General features: G+C 54.9%; 1 protein-coding gene across 1 annotated transcript in view; it reads right to left on the bottom strand.

The window, feature by feature from the left end:
• Positions 1-1,911, bottom strand: part of Timp2 (TIMP metallopeptidase inhibitor 2) — a 43,784-nt gene extending 41,873 nt beyond the window's left edge. The window contains exon 1 of the mRNA XM_005407364.2: positions 1,575-1,911. Within this exon, the coding sequence (XP_005407421.1) occupies positions 1,575-1,704 (130 nt within the window). The 5' untranslated portion in view covers positions 1,705-1,911. The remainder of the gene's footprint in view (positions 1-1,574) is intronic.
• Between the last annotated feature and the right edge of the window lie 16,044 nt (positions 1,912-17,955).

Below are 17,955 nucleotides of genomic sequence, written 5' to 3'. Positions count from 1 at the left end.
CAAACCACAGCAAAAGCAGCTCCCAGCTCAGTGGCTGCCTTAGAATACAGCTGGGCAAGGACAGAAGTAGCTGCCTGGAAATTCTCCCCACATGGCTGGGAGGGGAGGGTGGTCCCAGGCCCAGCTCCTTCCTGATGGGCTCCTATGAACCAAATCCCCAGTTCCTTTCTGGGGCCCCATGACTTGCTGGTCAGAAGTGCAGCCTCTCTTGGTGCTGGGGCCCCAATAGGCCAGTATCCCTAGAGGATACCCCACCCCGCCAGAAGGCAACTCACAACTCCCTCAGGAAGAGGACACTCTTCCTTACCCCCAACATCAAAGCTAAATTGGAAAAAAGGCTTCATTTTCCCCAAATCAGGTGTTGTGGAAACTACCCTATAAGCACTCACCACACCCAAAGCCCAGATGGTCTGAGCCACGTGGTTTCACAGGTAGAACCAACTGCAGGCTCCCCGAGCTGGGCAGGTGGTCCTTATGGCTAACTGTGATGGGGCAAGGAGCCCTGGGAGGGTACAGGGGTGGTCACTGATGACACAGCAGGGCACAGGAGCCCCAGCTTCAGTTCTGGCAGGTGAGGAATACCCACCCAGTCTTGCCACATTGGGCAAAGGACACTCAGCTGGAGACAACTTAGGGGCAGGCATTAGTGGGAAGGCAGAGGGGCCATGGAGGCCCACCTGCTGTCCATCTAAACGTGCCACCACCAAGACAGGAGAGGTGTGCAGTGTCATTCCTGGGCGGAACCCCCCATTTCTGCGGTTCTCCCAGTCTGAACCCTGCTCCTGGGGACCAGCCCATACAACTGAGCTCTTCCTCCCTCCTTGGCACGTACTGTGAGAGGCCAGGAGCTCTGAGGTAAGAGCTATCACTGACCAATCTGAGCACCCCCACAATCCCACTTACCCACTCCAGTCACCAAAGCTCCAATTTTGGGGGAACATCCTGGGAAAAGTCACAGGCAGCGATACATTCACGGGGTGCTGGTCCCGGCAGGGCCCTGTTTGTGGGGCCTCGTGGGCAGGGCACTCAGCAAGGAGACAGGCCTCCCGCCTGTATGGGCCTTTCTCAGGGTCCCTCCGATCCCTGAGTAGGGGGACTTCCATTCTGCCCTGTTTAATACGCTTAATACATCAGCCCCCAACTGGGGTCCGCAGAAGAAGCACCCCCCTCTGGAAGCCCGAGAATCCCAGCTCCCGCTTCACCTGTGAGAGTTCCTCGGTAGGGTCCCCAGTCTCCAGCCACCCCCACCCCAGCCGTGTCCCCCTCTGCCCTGCCCCCAGCGCTGGCATCCCAGGGCGGCCGCCTGCCAAAACCCAAGCCGTTCCCTGGCTCCCTTTTCAGGGGCTGGAGCTGCTGCGGAATTTCGGTGGGATTTTGAGGTCGCGAAGCATCTCACTAAAGAGAGGGAAAGAAAGGGAGAGCGGGAGGGGGTAAAGAAAGTACGCTTCGGGCGTCCACTTGCGGAATTCTAGGGGGACCCGCGAGCGCGGGGTGCCTGGCCCTGGGCGGCAGGCGGGGCGCTGCGGAGCCTGGGTTCCCCGAGAGCGCGCGGGGCGTTGGGCCGCGCCGCTTACCTACGTCCGCATTGCAAAACGCCTGTTGCGGGTGCACCGGGGAGCAGCTGCAGGCGTCGGCACCGCGCGGCAGGGTCCCCAGGAGCAGCAGGCCGAGCGCCAGCCGCAGGCTGCGGGCCGCGGCGCCCATGGCGAGCCAGGGGTCGGCGGGGGCCGGCACGCCCCTCCTCACCTGCCCCGTGCACTGGCGCAAACTTTCTCCCCTGTAGGTTTCGGGGGCGATGAGGACACGGCGCGGGGGCAGCTTCTCGGCGGCGGCGAAGAAAGCGGGGTGGGGGCGGCGAGCGAGCGGCTCCCCGCAGGCCTTCTATGGATGTTTGCTGCGCGCTCGGCCGAGCCGGCGTTTTATTGCGCTCCGAGGATCCTCTGCTCCTCCTCCCGGTGGCTGGCAGCCAGTGCAGGCCGGGCGCTCCCAGCACCCCTCCTCCCGCTCCCGCCCCGCCGGCCCCCCCTCCCCAGAACCCGGGCTTTTGTTGTGCCCAGCCCGGCCAGGCGCGGGCTTCCAGAGCTACTAGTGCGCCGGTCAAGGCTAGCGCGCTGCGCACCTGGCTCCCACCGTGCGGGAGCCCCATATGGCCCCCTAGACTCAGTGTCTGCGACTGGAAGCCAGTTCCCAAGGGCACCAGGCCGCCTGCCGCCCTGTCCTTTCAGCCTGTCTACTGGGTCTACACTGTCTGATCTGTTTCCATTACGGTGGATTCCAGGCACAGGTTGAGCAAAGGGATGTGGCCTTTGGCGCAGGGGCCATTCCCCATCGCCCCTCCCTTGTGGGCTGGAGGCCCCCCTGAAACACCCGGGGCTTCTTTTTGCAGTGGAGGCCTTAGAATTTTAACTGTGCTCCGGCTGGTTGTTGGAGGGGGTGAAGGGTGTGGTTGATATGAACAAGACAGGATTTTTATAAACTAGCCATATTTTAGACCAGCCAAAGAGGGGTTTGGGGGCAGGAGCCAGTAGGATTGTGTGAGTGGTGTTTGTGGAGAGTGTGTACAGATATGGATACTGAAGAACTTTTCCCTAAACGGTTCTGTGTTCCAGGAAGGAGCAAGGAACTTACAGGTGTGGTCATGTCAGGAGTACGGTGATCGGTGCCCAGTCCCTGTGTCTGGGTGGTGAACCTGTGTCCCTCTGGACATTGGCAATCTCACCAGGAAGATGAGAGCCCAGGAAAAGAACGCAATTGAAAATAATTGCCCACCAGACGGCACGTGCTGACCTGGATGGGAAACACTGGAAAATACTGAAAGAACAGAAAAACAGTTTCTTTTTGCCTGTGCAAAAGTTAAATAGGCAGAATAGTTATTTTTAGCGCTCTGACAAATCCAGAGTCACTTTTCGGCTTTTGTTAACCTAAAATAGAGTTGTGTCGTTGGTGAGATGATGTTTGATGCTAACTTTTTTGGAAGTACAGTTGACTCAGAGAGTTACACATTGCCTGCCTGTAGCTTTTCATTTCTCTTTCATTCTTTTTTATTACAAGTGGAAAAAATGCTGTTGAACTTCATAGCACCCACGACTCAACTCACCAGTTTGTTAGAAAAGCAGGTAGCTCAGGTGCACACTCTTGGGCTTTTAGGCAAGACATGCACACCAGTGAACAAGTATGTGTTAAAATGGCAAATACTCTGGAGGCAAGGCTGATGGTGTCACAGAAAGTGCGCGAGGCAAATGTGGATGCACTGGGGAGAAGGGGACCTGGGCTGCTGGGGGGGGGGGAATGGTTTTTCATGCATGGACTGACTTCTCCAGCCCACAGAGCCTCATCTGCATTCTGCATTCTGCATTCTGCATTCTGCATTCTGCATTCTGCATTCTGCATTCTGCATTCTGGATTTCCGTCCCCTGAGTCATCCACACCAGCACACATACAAGCTGGACTTCCAGCCAAAAATACAAATCTTTTCTTGATCCCAATTCTTCTACCCCATTCCTTGGCTCCCTTACGGTTGTCTTCTCCAAACAGACACCCACACCAGGGGTTTCCAGGTCTTGTCTTCCTCCTCTCCTCTGACCTCTTTCCTCCCTCTTCCTTCCCCCTTTTCTTCTTCCCTCCATCAGCAAATACGTATTGGAATGGCCACTGTAACCTGGACACCATCCTGAGAACAGAACACTGCGGAGTCTATAGGTCAGGGGAAGTTCCCCGTGATGGGAGGCAGAAGGCCCCAATGCCCTGAGACCAGGCAGGCTGCACTGGCCTCGGGAGAGATCAGAGATGTGGCCAAGGAGAGAAAGGAGGGTGAGAGGTCAGATGGATCAGAGAGCAGGGAGGGGACGGGGCAGGTGGCACCTAAGTGTGTGTGTTTTCTTCTGAGTGTGTGAGGTCCAGCAGAGAGGGGCAGGAAGGAGGGTCAGGAGCCCGTGACCAGGCAGGAGGTCACAGAGACCCAGCCATGTGCCCCTCTGCTGACCTTCCCAGCCTCCTTATCCTAAAAGGGGGATTTGAAAAGCCTTCTCATGGATCACTGTGAGTGGTGACCTAAGACCCCAACATCCAGACTTGCCCTACTCTGCCACCAGCCTCAGTCCATGACCACCACCTCCCCTGCGGTGAGGACCCTCCCAGCCTAGGAAGCTGAGACTCCAGACTAGGAGTCCACTGGAGACAGGGAGTAGGCGAGGACCAGGCTGCTGGTGCGCTCCTGCCTCTGCTCTGGGCCAGGCGAGTTCAATGCACCATGACTAAGGGAAGGGAGGCCCAGGTCAGGGCGCTCGACATCTGAGCACAGAAGGATGCAATAGGAAGATCCTGGCTGGCTGCTTCCCCATCACCTTCACTCCTAACCGACCTCCTCTACCTCTCCTCTTCATATTGGTGTGTTAGGGTGTGAGGGAGCCGTGTCCAACACCTCAGCCCTGCTGCAGCCTTCAGGTTGTGGCTCAGATCTGCCCCAGAGTAGTGGCTCTTGTGGACTCTCAGGGAAGGCAGGAGGGGGCAGTGCTGGCCAGGCCAGTACTCCGGAGGTTGTGGAGAGGATTTCCAGGCCCTCATTCCACCGAGAGCACTGGCCTCACCCTCTCACCAGGCTTTCCCAGCACATAGCCCAGCAGAGCTATCTGTCAGTCTCTCCCCTCCTCCCACGACTGAGCACACCCAGCAGACACATCCCCGGGTGGACCGGGTAAACACTGTTCAGGGCCAAGAGGAAGGGCTGATGCCTCCTCCCAGGTACCAAGTCAGGGTGCTGTCCAGGCCTCCCCTGTCTCACCTTGGGTGGGGCCTTGAAGCAGGAGGAGAAGCTGTATTTCTCAGGGACACGCCTCCCAGGTCTGGACAAGATCCATCTCCCCTGAGCTACAGCCGTCTCTCCATCGAGACAGCTTGAGCGGAGCTAAAGCCCCCACACTGTTTCTGGCTGGTTCCCTAGAGCCAGACGCTCTCATCAGTAACTGGCATCAAAGCTGGCCCCGCACACCCAGGAAGTGGGTCCTGAGCCAGCAGTCCAGAGCTCCAGAATTGGTGGGGTATCTTGGGCAGGTCAGGGGGCCTATAGAGGGAGGTGGGGATGTGTCCATGGGTCTGGTTGTCTTTTCTGCAGCCTGACAGGAGACTCCCATCAGCACCATGATGAGGCTCTCTGTCCAACTGGGCATCAGATTCTTGGCCACAATGGGCGGTGGCATCTGTCCCCAGTGTCCCCTGGGCTTTTTACCCAGGCCACCGTGAGGATGACAAACTGATGCATCAGCAGTGACTGGGGCCGATGTGGCTATATGAGCATCTCTGTGGCCCATGGTGGATGTGCAGGAGGATGTCCAACAGGAATTTCATGACACATGCTCTTCAATTAGCGCTGGGCTTCTTAATCTTGGTGTGTTGACACTGGGCCAGATCTCTCAGTGGTGGGGCCATCCTGGGCGTTGTAGGATTCTGAGTAGCCTTCCTGACCTGGACCTTCCAGATGCCAGTAACTATTCCAAGTTACGACAACCAAATGTGTCCAGTCCTTGCAAAATCGCTCTGATTGAGCATCACTAATTTGAAGAAACAAGTAAAAAGTCTTCAGTTCTGAACAGAGCAGGTGCAGAAACATGAACACCAGGGCTCTGTTGTGTAGTGCACTCAACAGTGTGTCCAGGAGGCAGCTTTGTCAGGGACATGAGACCAGGGAGGGAGGCACTCCTCCCCCCACTGTCAGGGGACAGAGGGAAGGCAGAGAACACAACCAATTCTTTCTAGAGTGTCCATCCTAAGACAGCTTGTCTTAGATTTTGTTTCTGTGACATTAAATATCTGAGGGGACCTGGAGAGATGCATACAAAGGTATCACCAAATTAGCAGGGAACACCTGGGCCCTGGGAGGTGGGGGAAAGGTGAAGTCCCCTCACCAGGCAGACAGCCTCTAGGACAAGGGCAGCTGTGAGCCAATGATATAGGAGAAATATACCCCCTGGCCTGCTAGATGTCAGATGTGCCAAGCTGTGTTCCCCAAATATTGAAGGATGAATTCCAAGGGACAAAGGAGGTTAAGAGTAGGAAAGGTTTATTAAGAGAAAGCTCCTCATAGATAGGAGGGATCTCAAAAAGGGTTGTCACTGAGGCTCTTTGTCAGGGGTAATTTATATAGCAAAATCATAGCGTGGGTACAAGGGGGGTCAGACTACAATCAACCTACAGGGTTACAAGTACAGCCACTTAGCTAATATTGACCCTGTAGGGAAACAGTCGTGTAGCAAGGTTACATGGAAAGATGAAATGAATTCTTGGAAAGGGAGGGGAACATGGGTCCAGGTGTTTCGGTCACCCACCTATGTATCTGATGCCTGTGTGGGACCACTGGACCAGGTGGTGCTGATTATAGTACAATCTCAAGTTGCCGTTTATCTCCTGGAAAGAGAGACGTGCAGGCCTTGTTATTGCTTCTCCATTCTGAGGCCTGGTTCTCGTCAGATGTGCCTCCAGCCACAGTTCTGATGTCTTTATTTTTATGTGTGTGCTGGCTTCCTTGAGGGCCCAGTCCCTCTCCTACTGAACATTAATTTCTATCTAACTTAGCTGCCTGTAATACCAGGCCACCCACCTCAGGCCTGGGTGTCAGCTGCTGTTTACCCCTGGAGTGGAGCATGACCTTCACAGCTCCTAGCAGCAGCCCCAACACTGCCCTCTTCCTTGATCAAGTCTCCGGTGGCTCTGGGGAAGGGGCCAAGAGCAAGGGAGGTGTCCCAGAGTGAAGCACACACACACCTTCTCCAGGGATGCTGCCCTGGTACCGCTGAGCTTCAGCCCTGTCCAGGATGCCTGTGGGGACTGCCTTCTACTAGGGCTCTGCAGAGGCTGGCTCCCTCCCTGTGACTACCTTTGGCCTCCTCTCTGATGCAGAAGTGCTCTGTCCTGCAAGGTGGCCCAAGCAGAGCCCTGCTTCTCCTCCCAGGAGTGAGAGGGTGCTCAGAGAACTAGGCTCCTGGGCCATGGATTTCTAGGAGTCTACACCCAGGCTCTGCCTACCTTGTCTGCCTCCCCCTCCTCACCTGCCTGGCTTCCCCACCCTGCCTGCCTGCCTTGGGCTTTAGGGACCCTTCACACCAGCTCTGTAAGGCACAGGAATGTGTGAGCTGCTGGGAGTGGATGCTCCCAGCCTGCTGCTCGCATTTCCTCACACCCAGGCTATTTCCTTTTGGCCCTGGGCGTGTGGTCATGTGCTTCCTTTCATGGGCGTGTTGCGGACCAGGGCCAGGGAGCAGTGTTGAAAAGCCAATGCCCTTCCATCCAGGGTCTGTGTGGGAAGCAGCCTCAGCTGGTCGGCTGGGAGGAGCAGACACAGGGGGCTGGCTGCCCAGCTCTGCAGGGCTTGCTGCACCGATGGGGTGGTTTCGGGTTCCCCTTGCCTGCCTGCCTGCCTGGCCTGGAGGCTCAGATTTCCTGCCGCCATCCTCTGCTTCCTATGGTGTTGGGGAGTGACGGGCTGTGGCCATGATGTCATCGCTTAATCCAAACAGAAGGGAGGCTGGGTTCTGGTGCGGGCTGCTGGCCAGTGCTGAGGGCAGCAGTAAATCTCATCGCAAGGCTGTGATTAGGTCTGTGCCCAAGAATCCCCCCTCCCCTCACCCCAGCCCTGTTTTTCTTTCTGTGTTCCTGCCTGGCCTCCTTCCCTCCCTCTTCTCCCTTTCGGTTCTCTCTTCTCCAGGGACCGAGAGAGGCTTCAGTCTCTCAGTGACATCAGCCTGAAGCCGTTCATCAGCCAGCAGCGCCACCCATCCAGGGCCAGGCTCTCATCACCTCCAGACGCAGCCCTGGCCTCCCTTCCTCTGGAGTCAGCTTCATGGGCAGCCCTGACTTCCTCTAGGGTGCAAGGCTAGGGGAACAGCAGAACACCCTCAGGCCCCATCGGGCTGAAGAGCCAGGTTGGGGTAGCTCTGGTCATAACAAAGAGATCAGAGGCAGTGAAGCCAGGAGAAAGGGAAGGAGACACGAGGGTTCTTGGAAAATGACTCATCATTCATTTCTTCCTGTTTTGGGGGCCTGCTCACCTTCACAGAGCTATGGGAGAGCTGCCCAGCTCTGAAGGCCAGGCAGTGGGCACAGAAGTGAGACTTGTGAGCGGTCCTACCCCGCCGCACTGGTTCTCCTCTTCCCTCACGACTCCATCATCTGGTTCTGTCTCAGTGTCCCCAGCTCATCACCACTCACTGTGCCCTGCATTCCCAGCTCGCACTTGGCCTCCCCTGGCCACAGATCCCTGTTGAATGGATGCTCACAGGAAAGTGGTGGAGGACAAGGTGGGTGAGGTCTCCTAGCACCTGAGCTGGGCTGAGCTCCCTGCAGAGGTGGGAGGGTGCTCTCAGCATCCAGCAGCGCCCTACCACATTAGGCTGCGATTCTAGTGCAAGGGAAGGTAGAGATGCTTTGATGTGGCTGCTGATCTGTCACTCGAAGGTGTTCTTGCCCCCATTCCACTGCCGCTACCCTTTGTGCCTTCCCTACAGAGCCTGGGTTTGGCCTCATTCCCTCCACACCTGGTCCCGGCCAGCCAAAGGTGACAAGGTATTCCAGTTGTGGGGAGGTGCCTTGCTGGGGCCACACGCAGACCCAGGTGTCCTGATGAGGAGTGGACTCCTTCTAGTTCATATCATGGTGTACTCCTCATCAGCTCTGACTCCCCACAGACTGTACACTTCCTTTGTAGTCCTGGGGATTGAACCCATGTCTTGTGCATGCTCTGTAAGTACTCTGCCCTTGAGCTACATCCCAGCCCTTTTTATTTTTTACATTGAGACAGGGTCTCACTAAGTTGCCCAGGCTGGGCTTGAACTTGTGATCGTCCCACCTCAGCCTCCAGAGTAGCTGAGATGACAGATGTGTGTCACCATGCCTGGCTCTTAACTGTATACTTCTTAAGGACAATCATTTGTTCTTCATCTATTCATTCACGCATTCATTCAACAAGTATTTCTTGGGCACTGGTCATGTGTTAGGCCTGTGTGGGAGCTGGGGATAAGGATGGAGTAAGAGGAGGTGCCACCTATGGCACAAACCTTTAGTGGGAAAACATACAAAGAGCAGGCTGGGTGCCATGATGGTGGAAGTGACAGGACTAACAGAGCCGTGCCATTCAGGAGCAGAGAGGCTGTGTGCAGGAAAGCTGGAGGCAGATACCGGGATGGGCACTGTCCTACTGCTTCAGGGTGTTGGCCGGGGTAGGAGGACACGGAGACTCCAGGGAGGGGGGAGGCCCAGCGGGTGGATGGGGGCAGGGCTGGTGGTCAGCAGGGTCTGAGGTGAGCGTGGCGGATGGAGCCGGCAGCAGCTGCTGCTAGTGACTCACTGCTGAGCAGGAAGATTGGAAACACATGTTCCCGCGCAGAGGCACATTTATTACTCAGTGCAGAGGGTTCTCGGAGGACCTGGAAGTCAACAGGAAGGGTGGGGGAGGCCGCTTACTGTCTCTACCCCTGGGAGCGTGGCCCTTCCACCCCACCGCGCTTCAACCTGCTACTGGTTAAGACTCTGTTTATTGTGAACATTTTGAAACCCTCTCTTCACAAGGGGAGAGAACAGAACAATGCCTTGCTTCCCAGAAAGTCCACTCCTTCCATTTTGTCACATAAGCTTGTCCCCCAAAGGATTCTTTGTTAGCATTTCCCAGGCATCTCGGCTCCCAGGCAATGTTGGATGAACTGTTTCCTTTTCAATGAAGGTGTGCCTTCTCTTCTGGGTAGAGAAATGTGCTAACTCTATTGAGGTTTACAATTTCTCAGAAGCCTGAAGAGCCTGGGGTGAGCAAAGGGAGACATTTGGAATATCACCATTACCTAGCATTTGTGGAATGCCTACCTCAGGCCCTTCTTGTCCCTTACTGGGTTTAAATCTTGCTGTATCAGAGAGTGGAGGACAGCTTCCTACAGCGGTGGACTTGGACTGAGAACCTGATGAACTGCTGTGTGACAGCATGCTTGCGTGACCTCTGGCTCTCTGCCTCCTCATTTGGAAACTGGGGTCCTGCCAGTCCCTGGAACAGTGTGCAGCACACAGTTAAATCCTCAGTCACGGTGGCTGTGAAGGGGTCAGGCTATGGAAAAGCGGGCTGCAGAGCTCAGGACTGCTGGACAAGGAGCCAAGCCCAACTTGTCAGACTGCTGAGGCCCAGCCCCTTCCCTCCAGCCAGACTGTGCAGTGTGCACCCTTTTCCAAGTCCTGTGGTTCATGAGGGTCTTGTGATTTCTGGTAGAGCCCTGAGGCCTCTCTGCCCAGGGCCCATCCCCGTGTATACCAGGGTTGGGGGAGATGTCCAGCTCCTGGGGAAACCCCTTCCTTGAGGACTCAAGGCCTGCGAAATCAGCAGCATGGAGTTTCCCAGCCAGTTGCAAGGGAGAGGATCAGGAAGAGGGAGAATCCTTTGACCTGGTGGTAGGTAAAAACCATCCTCCCACCTGGGGACGGGTATGCTGGGTGTGACCAGTCCAGATCTTTGGACTGTAAGGGACAGACACTGGAGGAGATAGTTAATCACAGTGGGCTTTGTTCAGAGGACGCAGGGAAGGTCACAGAACTTTAGGGCAAAAATCATAGCTGGACAGCAGGGCCTAGAGAGTCCCAGGCTGCTGCTTCCTTGCTGTTCCTCTCATGGCCCCTGCATGGGACATCGTCATTGGTGGCCTTGCTTGGCTCCCACCTTCCGTCCTCCCCACCAGCTTTCCTTGTACTTCCATGGCCCTGTGTGACTGTCCCCAACCCTCCATTCAAGCTCTCTAGTTTGTTCTCCAGGCCACGGTCTTGTGAACAGATGGGGTCAGCTAGGGCCAGGACGACAGCACCCCTGGTTCCATGGCTGTGGGCAGCAGCACCTGCTGGGTGGCCAGGGCCTGGAGTCTGAAGGATGGGTCCACTCCACACAGGAGAGAAGGCCCCACGAGGGCCTCACAGGGCAGGGTAAGAGACAGTGGGGACATCAAGACCTGCCTGTACACCTGTGCACCTTTGGAATCTTTCAGCACCGGGAGAAGACAGCCAGTCCTGGGCCTGGAATGTCTATTACATACCCTGGCTTAATGGCTATGTGGCTGTCAGCCTGAGAGAGGCTCTGCCCCCTAGAAGGTCCTGAGAAGCCTTGAAGGAGGAAGAAAGGAACCTGTTCAGAACCCTAGACTGGCCATCTTGTCCCCTGGGAGGGTGCCCCACTGCCACTCCTGAATTAGCTGCCAAAGAAAATAATTTCTGCAGGTTCCTCCTGAACTGAGAATGGAAAGTCAACACCCCACAGGGTGAGTTATGTGTGGTGGGGAGGTAGGGAGGAGACTTGGCTCTCTTCAAGAGCCCGGAAGACACTCAGGATCAGGCAGCTGGGCCACAGGTCCTGGTAGTTGAGGACTGAATACGCCAGGAGGACTTGGTGCAGTATAGACCTGGTTCAAGCCCATTCCCACCGTGACCTTAGTCAAACTGTCTCTTCTCTGGGCTTGGCCCTCCTCGTCTGTGCAGCAGAAATCAACCTGTCACACTCCTTGAGGAGTGGCAAGGAATCAACCCATGGCTGTACACAGTTTGGAGCCTGGGGCATCACAGGTTGATAAATGAAAGTTATTACAACGTCTGTTAGCGTAATTCGAGGTGGGACAAGGAAAAAGCTCAACTCACTGGTTCCCAGGAAAATGACCTCCAGAGTCATGCCCACCAGGACGATGCCAGTGCTTCCTGGCCACTTATTTAGATCCCATCTTCTCCTCGATGCCCTGCATGTAGCTCTCATCTTCTCTGTGTGAGAACTCACAAGAAATATGATCATCCCTTGTGATCTACCCAGAAAGGAATGAAGTAGAATAATGCGGCTCCGGGTAGCATCACCACCCTCTCACCCATCACTGTCACCTCCACTGGGACATAGGAAGACTTACTTCTGCTTGGCACTGAGAACTATGGAGTCTGCTGGCACCAGTTCGGGTTCTGGGTGGGAAGTCCTGCAGGGAGGGAGAGCCCCTTAAGGGGATCACTGGCTCACGTTTGGGCTGGAAGAAGCCAAGCTTGGCTGGCCAAAGAGCAAATGAAAGGAGATGAAGGGGACAGAGAAAGACAGGTGTCAACCAGCAGCTGGGAGCCATGGTGGTTGGTGGCAGGGGAGGAAGTAGCCCTTGTGGGCTATGTGAGGACAGCTGGGGAAGAGGCAGGGGCAAGTTTTGCTTTGTGAGCCTTCACAGAAGGTCTCCACTAGATACTCAAGTCTTTTTTTAAATTAGTGTTTGTTTTTAATGTGTCGACTAATTTTTAGGGCAATTTGAGGTTTGCAGAAAACTGAGCAGATAGGACAGGGTTCCCAGAGATCTCCGCCATGCTGTGCCCTTCTCATCAGCGTTCTGCTTTGGAGCGGTACCGTTGTCATAGAGGGTGCCTGAGTCTGTGGGTTACAGTGGAGTTTTGGGGTGGTACATTCTGTGTATGTGGCAGGTGTACAGTGACATGGACCTGCCACACCAATACATAAAGGGTCACAAGTAGCCCATTCTGTGTTACCTCGCACAGCAGTTCATACCCCTGTTCTTGCCATGGGGCGGCCAGGCTGGCTCCTTCTTACAGCTCATGGGTGGAACAGAAAACAGCAGCCAATAAGGTGCAGGGGCCCAGACCACCCCACTAATGCTGCTCAAACCCTCTGTCCATCGAACACTAGGTCCTCAGTGGCCAGGAGAAAGAACACCGCCAATAGCTGTGGCTGTCCACAGGCAGGAAGTCCGGGGCAGAAGGTCTCCCTCTTCTATCCTTGGAAACAATGTCGGCTTTGTTCTCTGTGATCCCTAGGAGTCTGACAAACAGACTCCCAGGAAGGCGCAGTTCTGAGGTCTGGGGTGACTTTGTTACATGAAGGCGTCCACCGAGTTGGTATGTGGGGGACAAGTCCCAAGCAAGGTGTGGCCGCCTCCAAAGGCAGGCGATCATCAGGAAAAGCTCTAGGGAGCAGACAGGGTATGCCACAGAGCCATTGTCGCCTGTGTGAGCAGATGGCTGGGCTCCACAGGCCAGGCCTGAGGCCAGCTGCTCACCCACAAGTCACAGAAGCCTCATGGCTCTGAGCTCAGACCTCAACCCTCTGCTGATTTCTGCTCACTGGGCACCACGACAGCTGTGACACCTTGGGATCCCTCCCTCCTCACAGGTAATCCCACAGGCCTTGGATCATCCTCATGTTGACTCTGCTAGAGGAAGAGTTAGTCTCTCTCTCTCTCCTTCTCATAGTACAAGGAATTAAACCTAGGACCATCACACTGAGCTATATCCCTAGATCTTTCTTTGTTTCTAAATTTTGAAACAGGGTCTTGCTATATTGCTCAGGCTCAGCTTGAATTTGCAGTCCTCCTGCCTCAGCCTCCCAGAGTGCTGGGATTACAGAACAGTGCTAGAACTGTTTACAGTGCTAGAACACCCAGCTGCGGGACTCTCTATGACCCTCCCCACAGTAAGGATCATGGACCTCCTGGTTGGCAAAAGATGGAGAGACACTTTTTGTTCAAGTTCAGCTTGTGTGTAAAGAAATGCACCAGCCTCGAGGAAAGGCATGCCACATCTCTACAAAGTGACCATGCCCTGTGATGGCCACTGAGGACAAGCAACTGGGGTACCATCTTCCTTGTATCCCACCCGGTCGCTACTGCTGCTGAGAGGTGTCCATTTTCCTCCTAGCATAGGGGACTGTCTACTATGTTTGGGTCAGACCATCCCAAACACACAGCCCAGTTTTGCAAAAACCTGTCCAGTCATTTTTTGCGAGGTCATTGTATTTACTCAGATGTCACAGTCACTGCTTTGTTTGGGGAAAATTTCCATTCCTCACCACCCGTCTGTATTTGTCTTCAGGGTGACTGACTGACTGTCCTTGGGAAAAACTGACGAGATGTCTGTGTCTACGTCACTCCTGCTTTGAGCAGTCTGCAGACTTGATCCGACAGCCCTGTTCCCGTCATGAGGATCCAGGAAGGAAGGAGTGTGATGACAGCCCAGACAGATGGACAGGGAAAGGTGTTCACGAGCCAGCACTGGGAGAGTGACTATGAAACACACACAGGTTTTGGTGGGGGACTCTGTGCCACAGGGAAGCCAGGGTGCTGCCGTGGCACCATGATGCCAATGGGAAACTGAGGCAGGATGTCACAGAGACACCTGGGGAGTCCCTGAGCAAATGTGGCTGGAAGCCTCCACCTTAGCTCCCACTGCAGGGTGAGACTATGACCACCCTTCTTGCTTTTGCCCATGGAGTGGCACTACCCTCCCTTTGTGATGGAACACAAACCAGGCGAAGACAGCATCAGATTGAGTGCTCCTTCCGTCAGTGGGGAAATGCCATATCCTCCAAAATGCTCCCTTCTGAGGGTACTCATTGCTCATGCCCTGGGGGTGAGGATAGTGGCCTTTGGGAAAGTTTCTTCCAGCAGATTTGGAGGGAGGGCCGCTGGCAGGGGCAGATCTTGAGCGTGCGTGCGTTGTGACAGGTGTCCCCATGTCTATGGGAGAGGGAGCAGGAGGTGCATGGGAGGACACAGACAGGGCACACTGTCCCAGGCCCATCCGGGACAGTCATCTGGTACTTTTGAGGCTTCCCTGTCCTGCTCTGCAAAGCTTCTGTGCCTGAGCCCGGGAGGACATGGGCTTGCGAAAGACGGCCACGTTAATGCGGAAGGGAGGAGAGTTCGAGTCCGATGTAGCAAGGTCAAGGTTATTGCTCTGAAATGAGCTGATAACGCAGGAGCTCCGGCTCTGCCCTCCTGCCTGCTCCAGCTCCACGCTCTGGGTTGTCCTCCTGCGACTGAGGGCCCTGAGGAGCAGAGCTGGCCAGTGAGCAGCAGTTGCTTTCCCTGGGCCATGGGGGGCCCAAGGAGGCCCCAGGGGCTTAGTGAGTCCACTTGCAGCAAGCTCCAAGGAAGGGATGTTGGCCTTCCCCCTACTTTCCACCAGAGTCTCATCGCAGCACTGTGCAAGATTTGCGATGACCTGGCTTTGAAAATGAGTAAAGAAGCACCATTGTATGCAGACCCGGAGAGAAGAGGATGGCTTTTTAATATACACGGCTGCAATGGGCTTATTTTCTTTGCGACCTTGATTAAAAACAGCAGTGCTGCTCACTGTGCCCAGCCCTGGGAGAAAGAGGTACCCCAAGGCCTGCGTCCTTGTTCTAGGCAACTGGTTGTCTAAATGAGACAGAGGTAGAGATAATCTCTATAGTGAAACTGGAAGAGTAGACAATTACCTGCTGTGTCAGGTAAGATAATCTCAGTTATAAGTGACTATGGACCACGTTCATAGTCGTAACGAGCACAGTGGATTAGCTGAGTTACCCACTGAAGCATCCCCTGGGCAGGGCAGGGACTGATGCGTTTGATCACTCCTCCATTTCTTTCTCAAATCAGGTGACTTTATGGTCACAAACTGGCTGCCAGTGCAAGCAGGCTACGTGCATCCACATTCAGGTTGTTTTCTTCTACCTCAGACCAGCAGTCTTGAATTTGCTATGGAGCAGGTCACAGACATACAACTGTCTCTGTTGTCTTCTGGCCTGTGACCTGGGGCAAATTACAAACCCTGGAAACCATCACACTAGTCTCAGGAACTGGGCTGGTTAAGGGAAGCTAAACTGGCTAAACTCTCAGCCCCGCCCCGGCCCCTGGCTGGTGCTCTACGAACCCTGGCCACAAGGGACACTGATGGATCTTGAAACAGGCCTTAACTGTGTCTGGGTTTATATATTTTGAGGTGGGATCTCAGTCTGCTGTCCAGGCTGGCCTGGGGCCCCTGGGCTCAGACAATCCTCCTGCCTCAGCCTCCTGAGTGTCGGGAGTATAGGCACACATCACGGTACCTTGGGTTCTTCTTGGAATCCACCTTCCACCATGACCCCGGCACAGGGTGTCAAGTGGAACTGGCCCAGCACTGACCAAGTCCATCTTCTGTGCTCAGTGACCAGGTCAGCACTGAGTCTGGGGCTCTCTAGGTGCTCTAGGCGTGGAGACGACCTCTGCCTGCTAGGAAGGTGTGATGGCAGGTCCCAGGCTGGCCTCTGGGCAGTAACTCCCACCTACACGCTCTTCCCCTCCCTCCGTGGGATCCTGCAGTCTGGCCTTGAGTCATGCTGGGTTTTAGAAAGAGTACAATGCAAGTGATGTGCCGCTCAAGGCCAGGTCATTGACCTGCTGTGCCCTTCTGGAACTTGTGTGGAACTCAGCCACAGGGAGAGCTGCGGCCTGTGTCCCTGGCCCCTGCTGAGTTCCCAGCAGCACAACATTGTAGGTGTGTCATCTTTAAATGGGTCTTCCAGGCCCAGCCCAGCTGCCCCTACTAGTGCATGTGGAACAGAGAGGAGCCCTCCTTGCCTAGTTCAGCCTAGATTGCAGATTTATGAGCAAAATGAGAGGTCTTTATTATCCACTCAGTCTTTGGATATATACAAATGGGTAACCAAAATAGTAGTTTTGTGGCGTCTTTTATTTATTTATTTATTTATTTATTTTTGTACCGGAAATCGAACTCAGGACCTTGCGCTTGGCAGGCAGGCACTTGCACCACTGAGCTATATCCTCAGCCCAGCAGTTTTGAAAAAGAGCTTCATTCTCACATTTGCAATGTGCCACAGAGCCTGGAGCCACTGCAGCCACTTTGCCACCATGAGTGAGGCCAATATGTGGAAAGAGTTGCTGCTACAAAAAGCATTAAAAAGAAGTGGGTCTGAAATAGATCCTTCAGATACAGATAAACTTCAAAGCTCAAGCAGTCATGGAGGCCCCTCAGCTTCTATACTTCCCATTTACAAGAGTCCCCTCCAAAAGCGCATGCCTGTTGGAATTGGACCAAAGCCCAACTAAATATATCCCGCATTCTGCAGGGGGGCACCAGCTGCGCCTGAGCAGAGGGTCCTTTGGCCGCTCCATGGGCTGGCTGGACAGCCTCACGGTGAGGATGACAATGAGAGGCCAAGGTGGAGGCCCAGAGAGGGCCTTGCTGGTAAGCGTCTGGTGCTGACTTAGTGCTGTGCTGATAGAAAGATGCACAGTGAATGCCACCTGTGGCACCAAGGCACAAGGAGCTGCTGCTCCACTGGGGAGGGGCCCACCCCTTTCTCTCTCCTGGCTGCAAGGAGGGGAGAGGCAGGGAGCTTCTGTTTTGTTTGTTTGTTTGTTTGTACTAAGGATTAAATCTATGACCTTTGCACTGATCTATGTCCCTAAAGTTTTTTTATTTTTTGTTTTGAGACAGAGTCATGCTAAGGCACTAAGTTGCCCAGGCTGGGCTTGAACCTATGATCTTCCTGCCTCAGCCTCCCAGAGTGCTGGGATCACAGGTACGGGCTACCACACCAGGCCAGAGGGTTGTGTAAAGGCCTGAGGGAAGTGGAAGCTTAGGGCTCAGGTTTGCCGGAGGCTTCAAGGCTCCTGTGCTGCCCTTGAACAAAGGACAGTGTCAGCTCGGCCCTTGAAGATCCCCTACGGGGGTCCTTGGTCAGTTCTCACCCAGATTGACCAGCCCATCCCGCCCTGTAGTGAGCCTGCTATGCTCTGACCTTTGGTGACACAGGATCTTACAGGGCCTGGGCCAGTTTTCTCTCCTCTGATTCTTCCTAGGAGTGCCCTGCACCTGTAGGGAAGGCCAGCTGGCTGGATGACTCCCTGAGGGGCCAGGGAGGCCCACCTAACCACCTCCACTCCAGGTGAGTCCCCAAGGCCCACTTCTCAGGCACACTTGGCTGGGCAGGTGAATAAACACAGGAGCCCCAGGGTCTGGGCCAACCCCAACCCCCCTGCTAAAGGAAGAAAGTCCAATTGAAAGAGCTGAGGCTTCCAAGAATTTTAAGCAATCCTCTGAACCCAAGAGACCAGACAGACCCCTTGCCCTGCAGATGTGACCTTCTGAGCTGGCCTGCCTTGTTGTAGGATCAGTGGCGAGTCCTCCACACTGTTCCCTGGGTCCAGGCTA

This window comes from Chinchilla lanigera, unplaced genomic scaffold (genome assembly GCF_000276665.1).
Source record: "Chinchilla lanigera isolate Chin_1 unplaced genomic scaffold, ChiLan1.0 scaffold00105, whole genome shotgun sequence".
NCBI lineage: Eukaryota > Metazoa > Chordata > Mammalia > Rodentia > Chinchillidae > Chinchilla > Chinchilla lanigera.
This window is presented reverse-complemented; position numbering and strand designations above follow the sequence as displayed.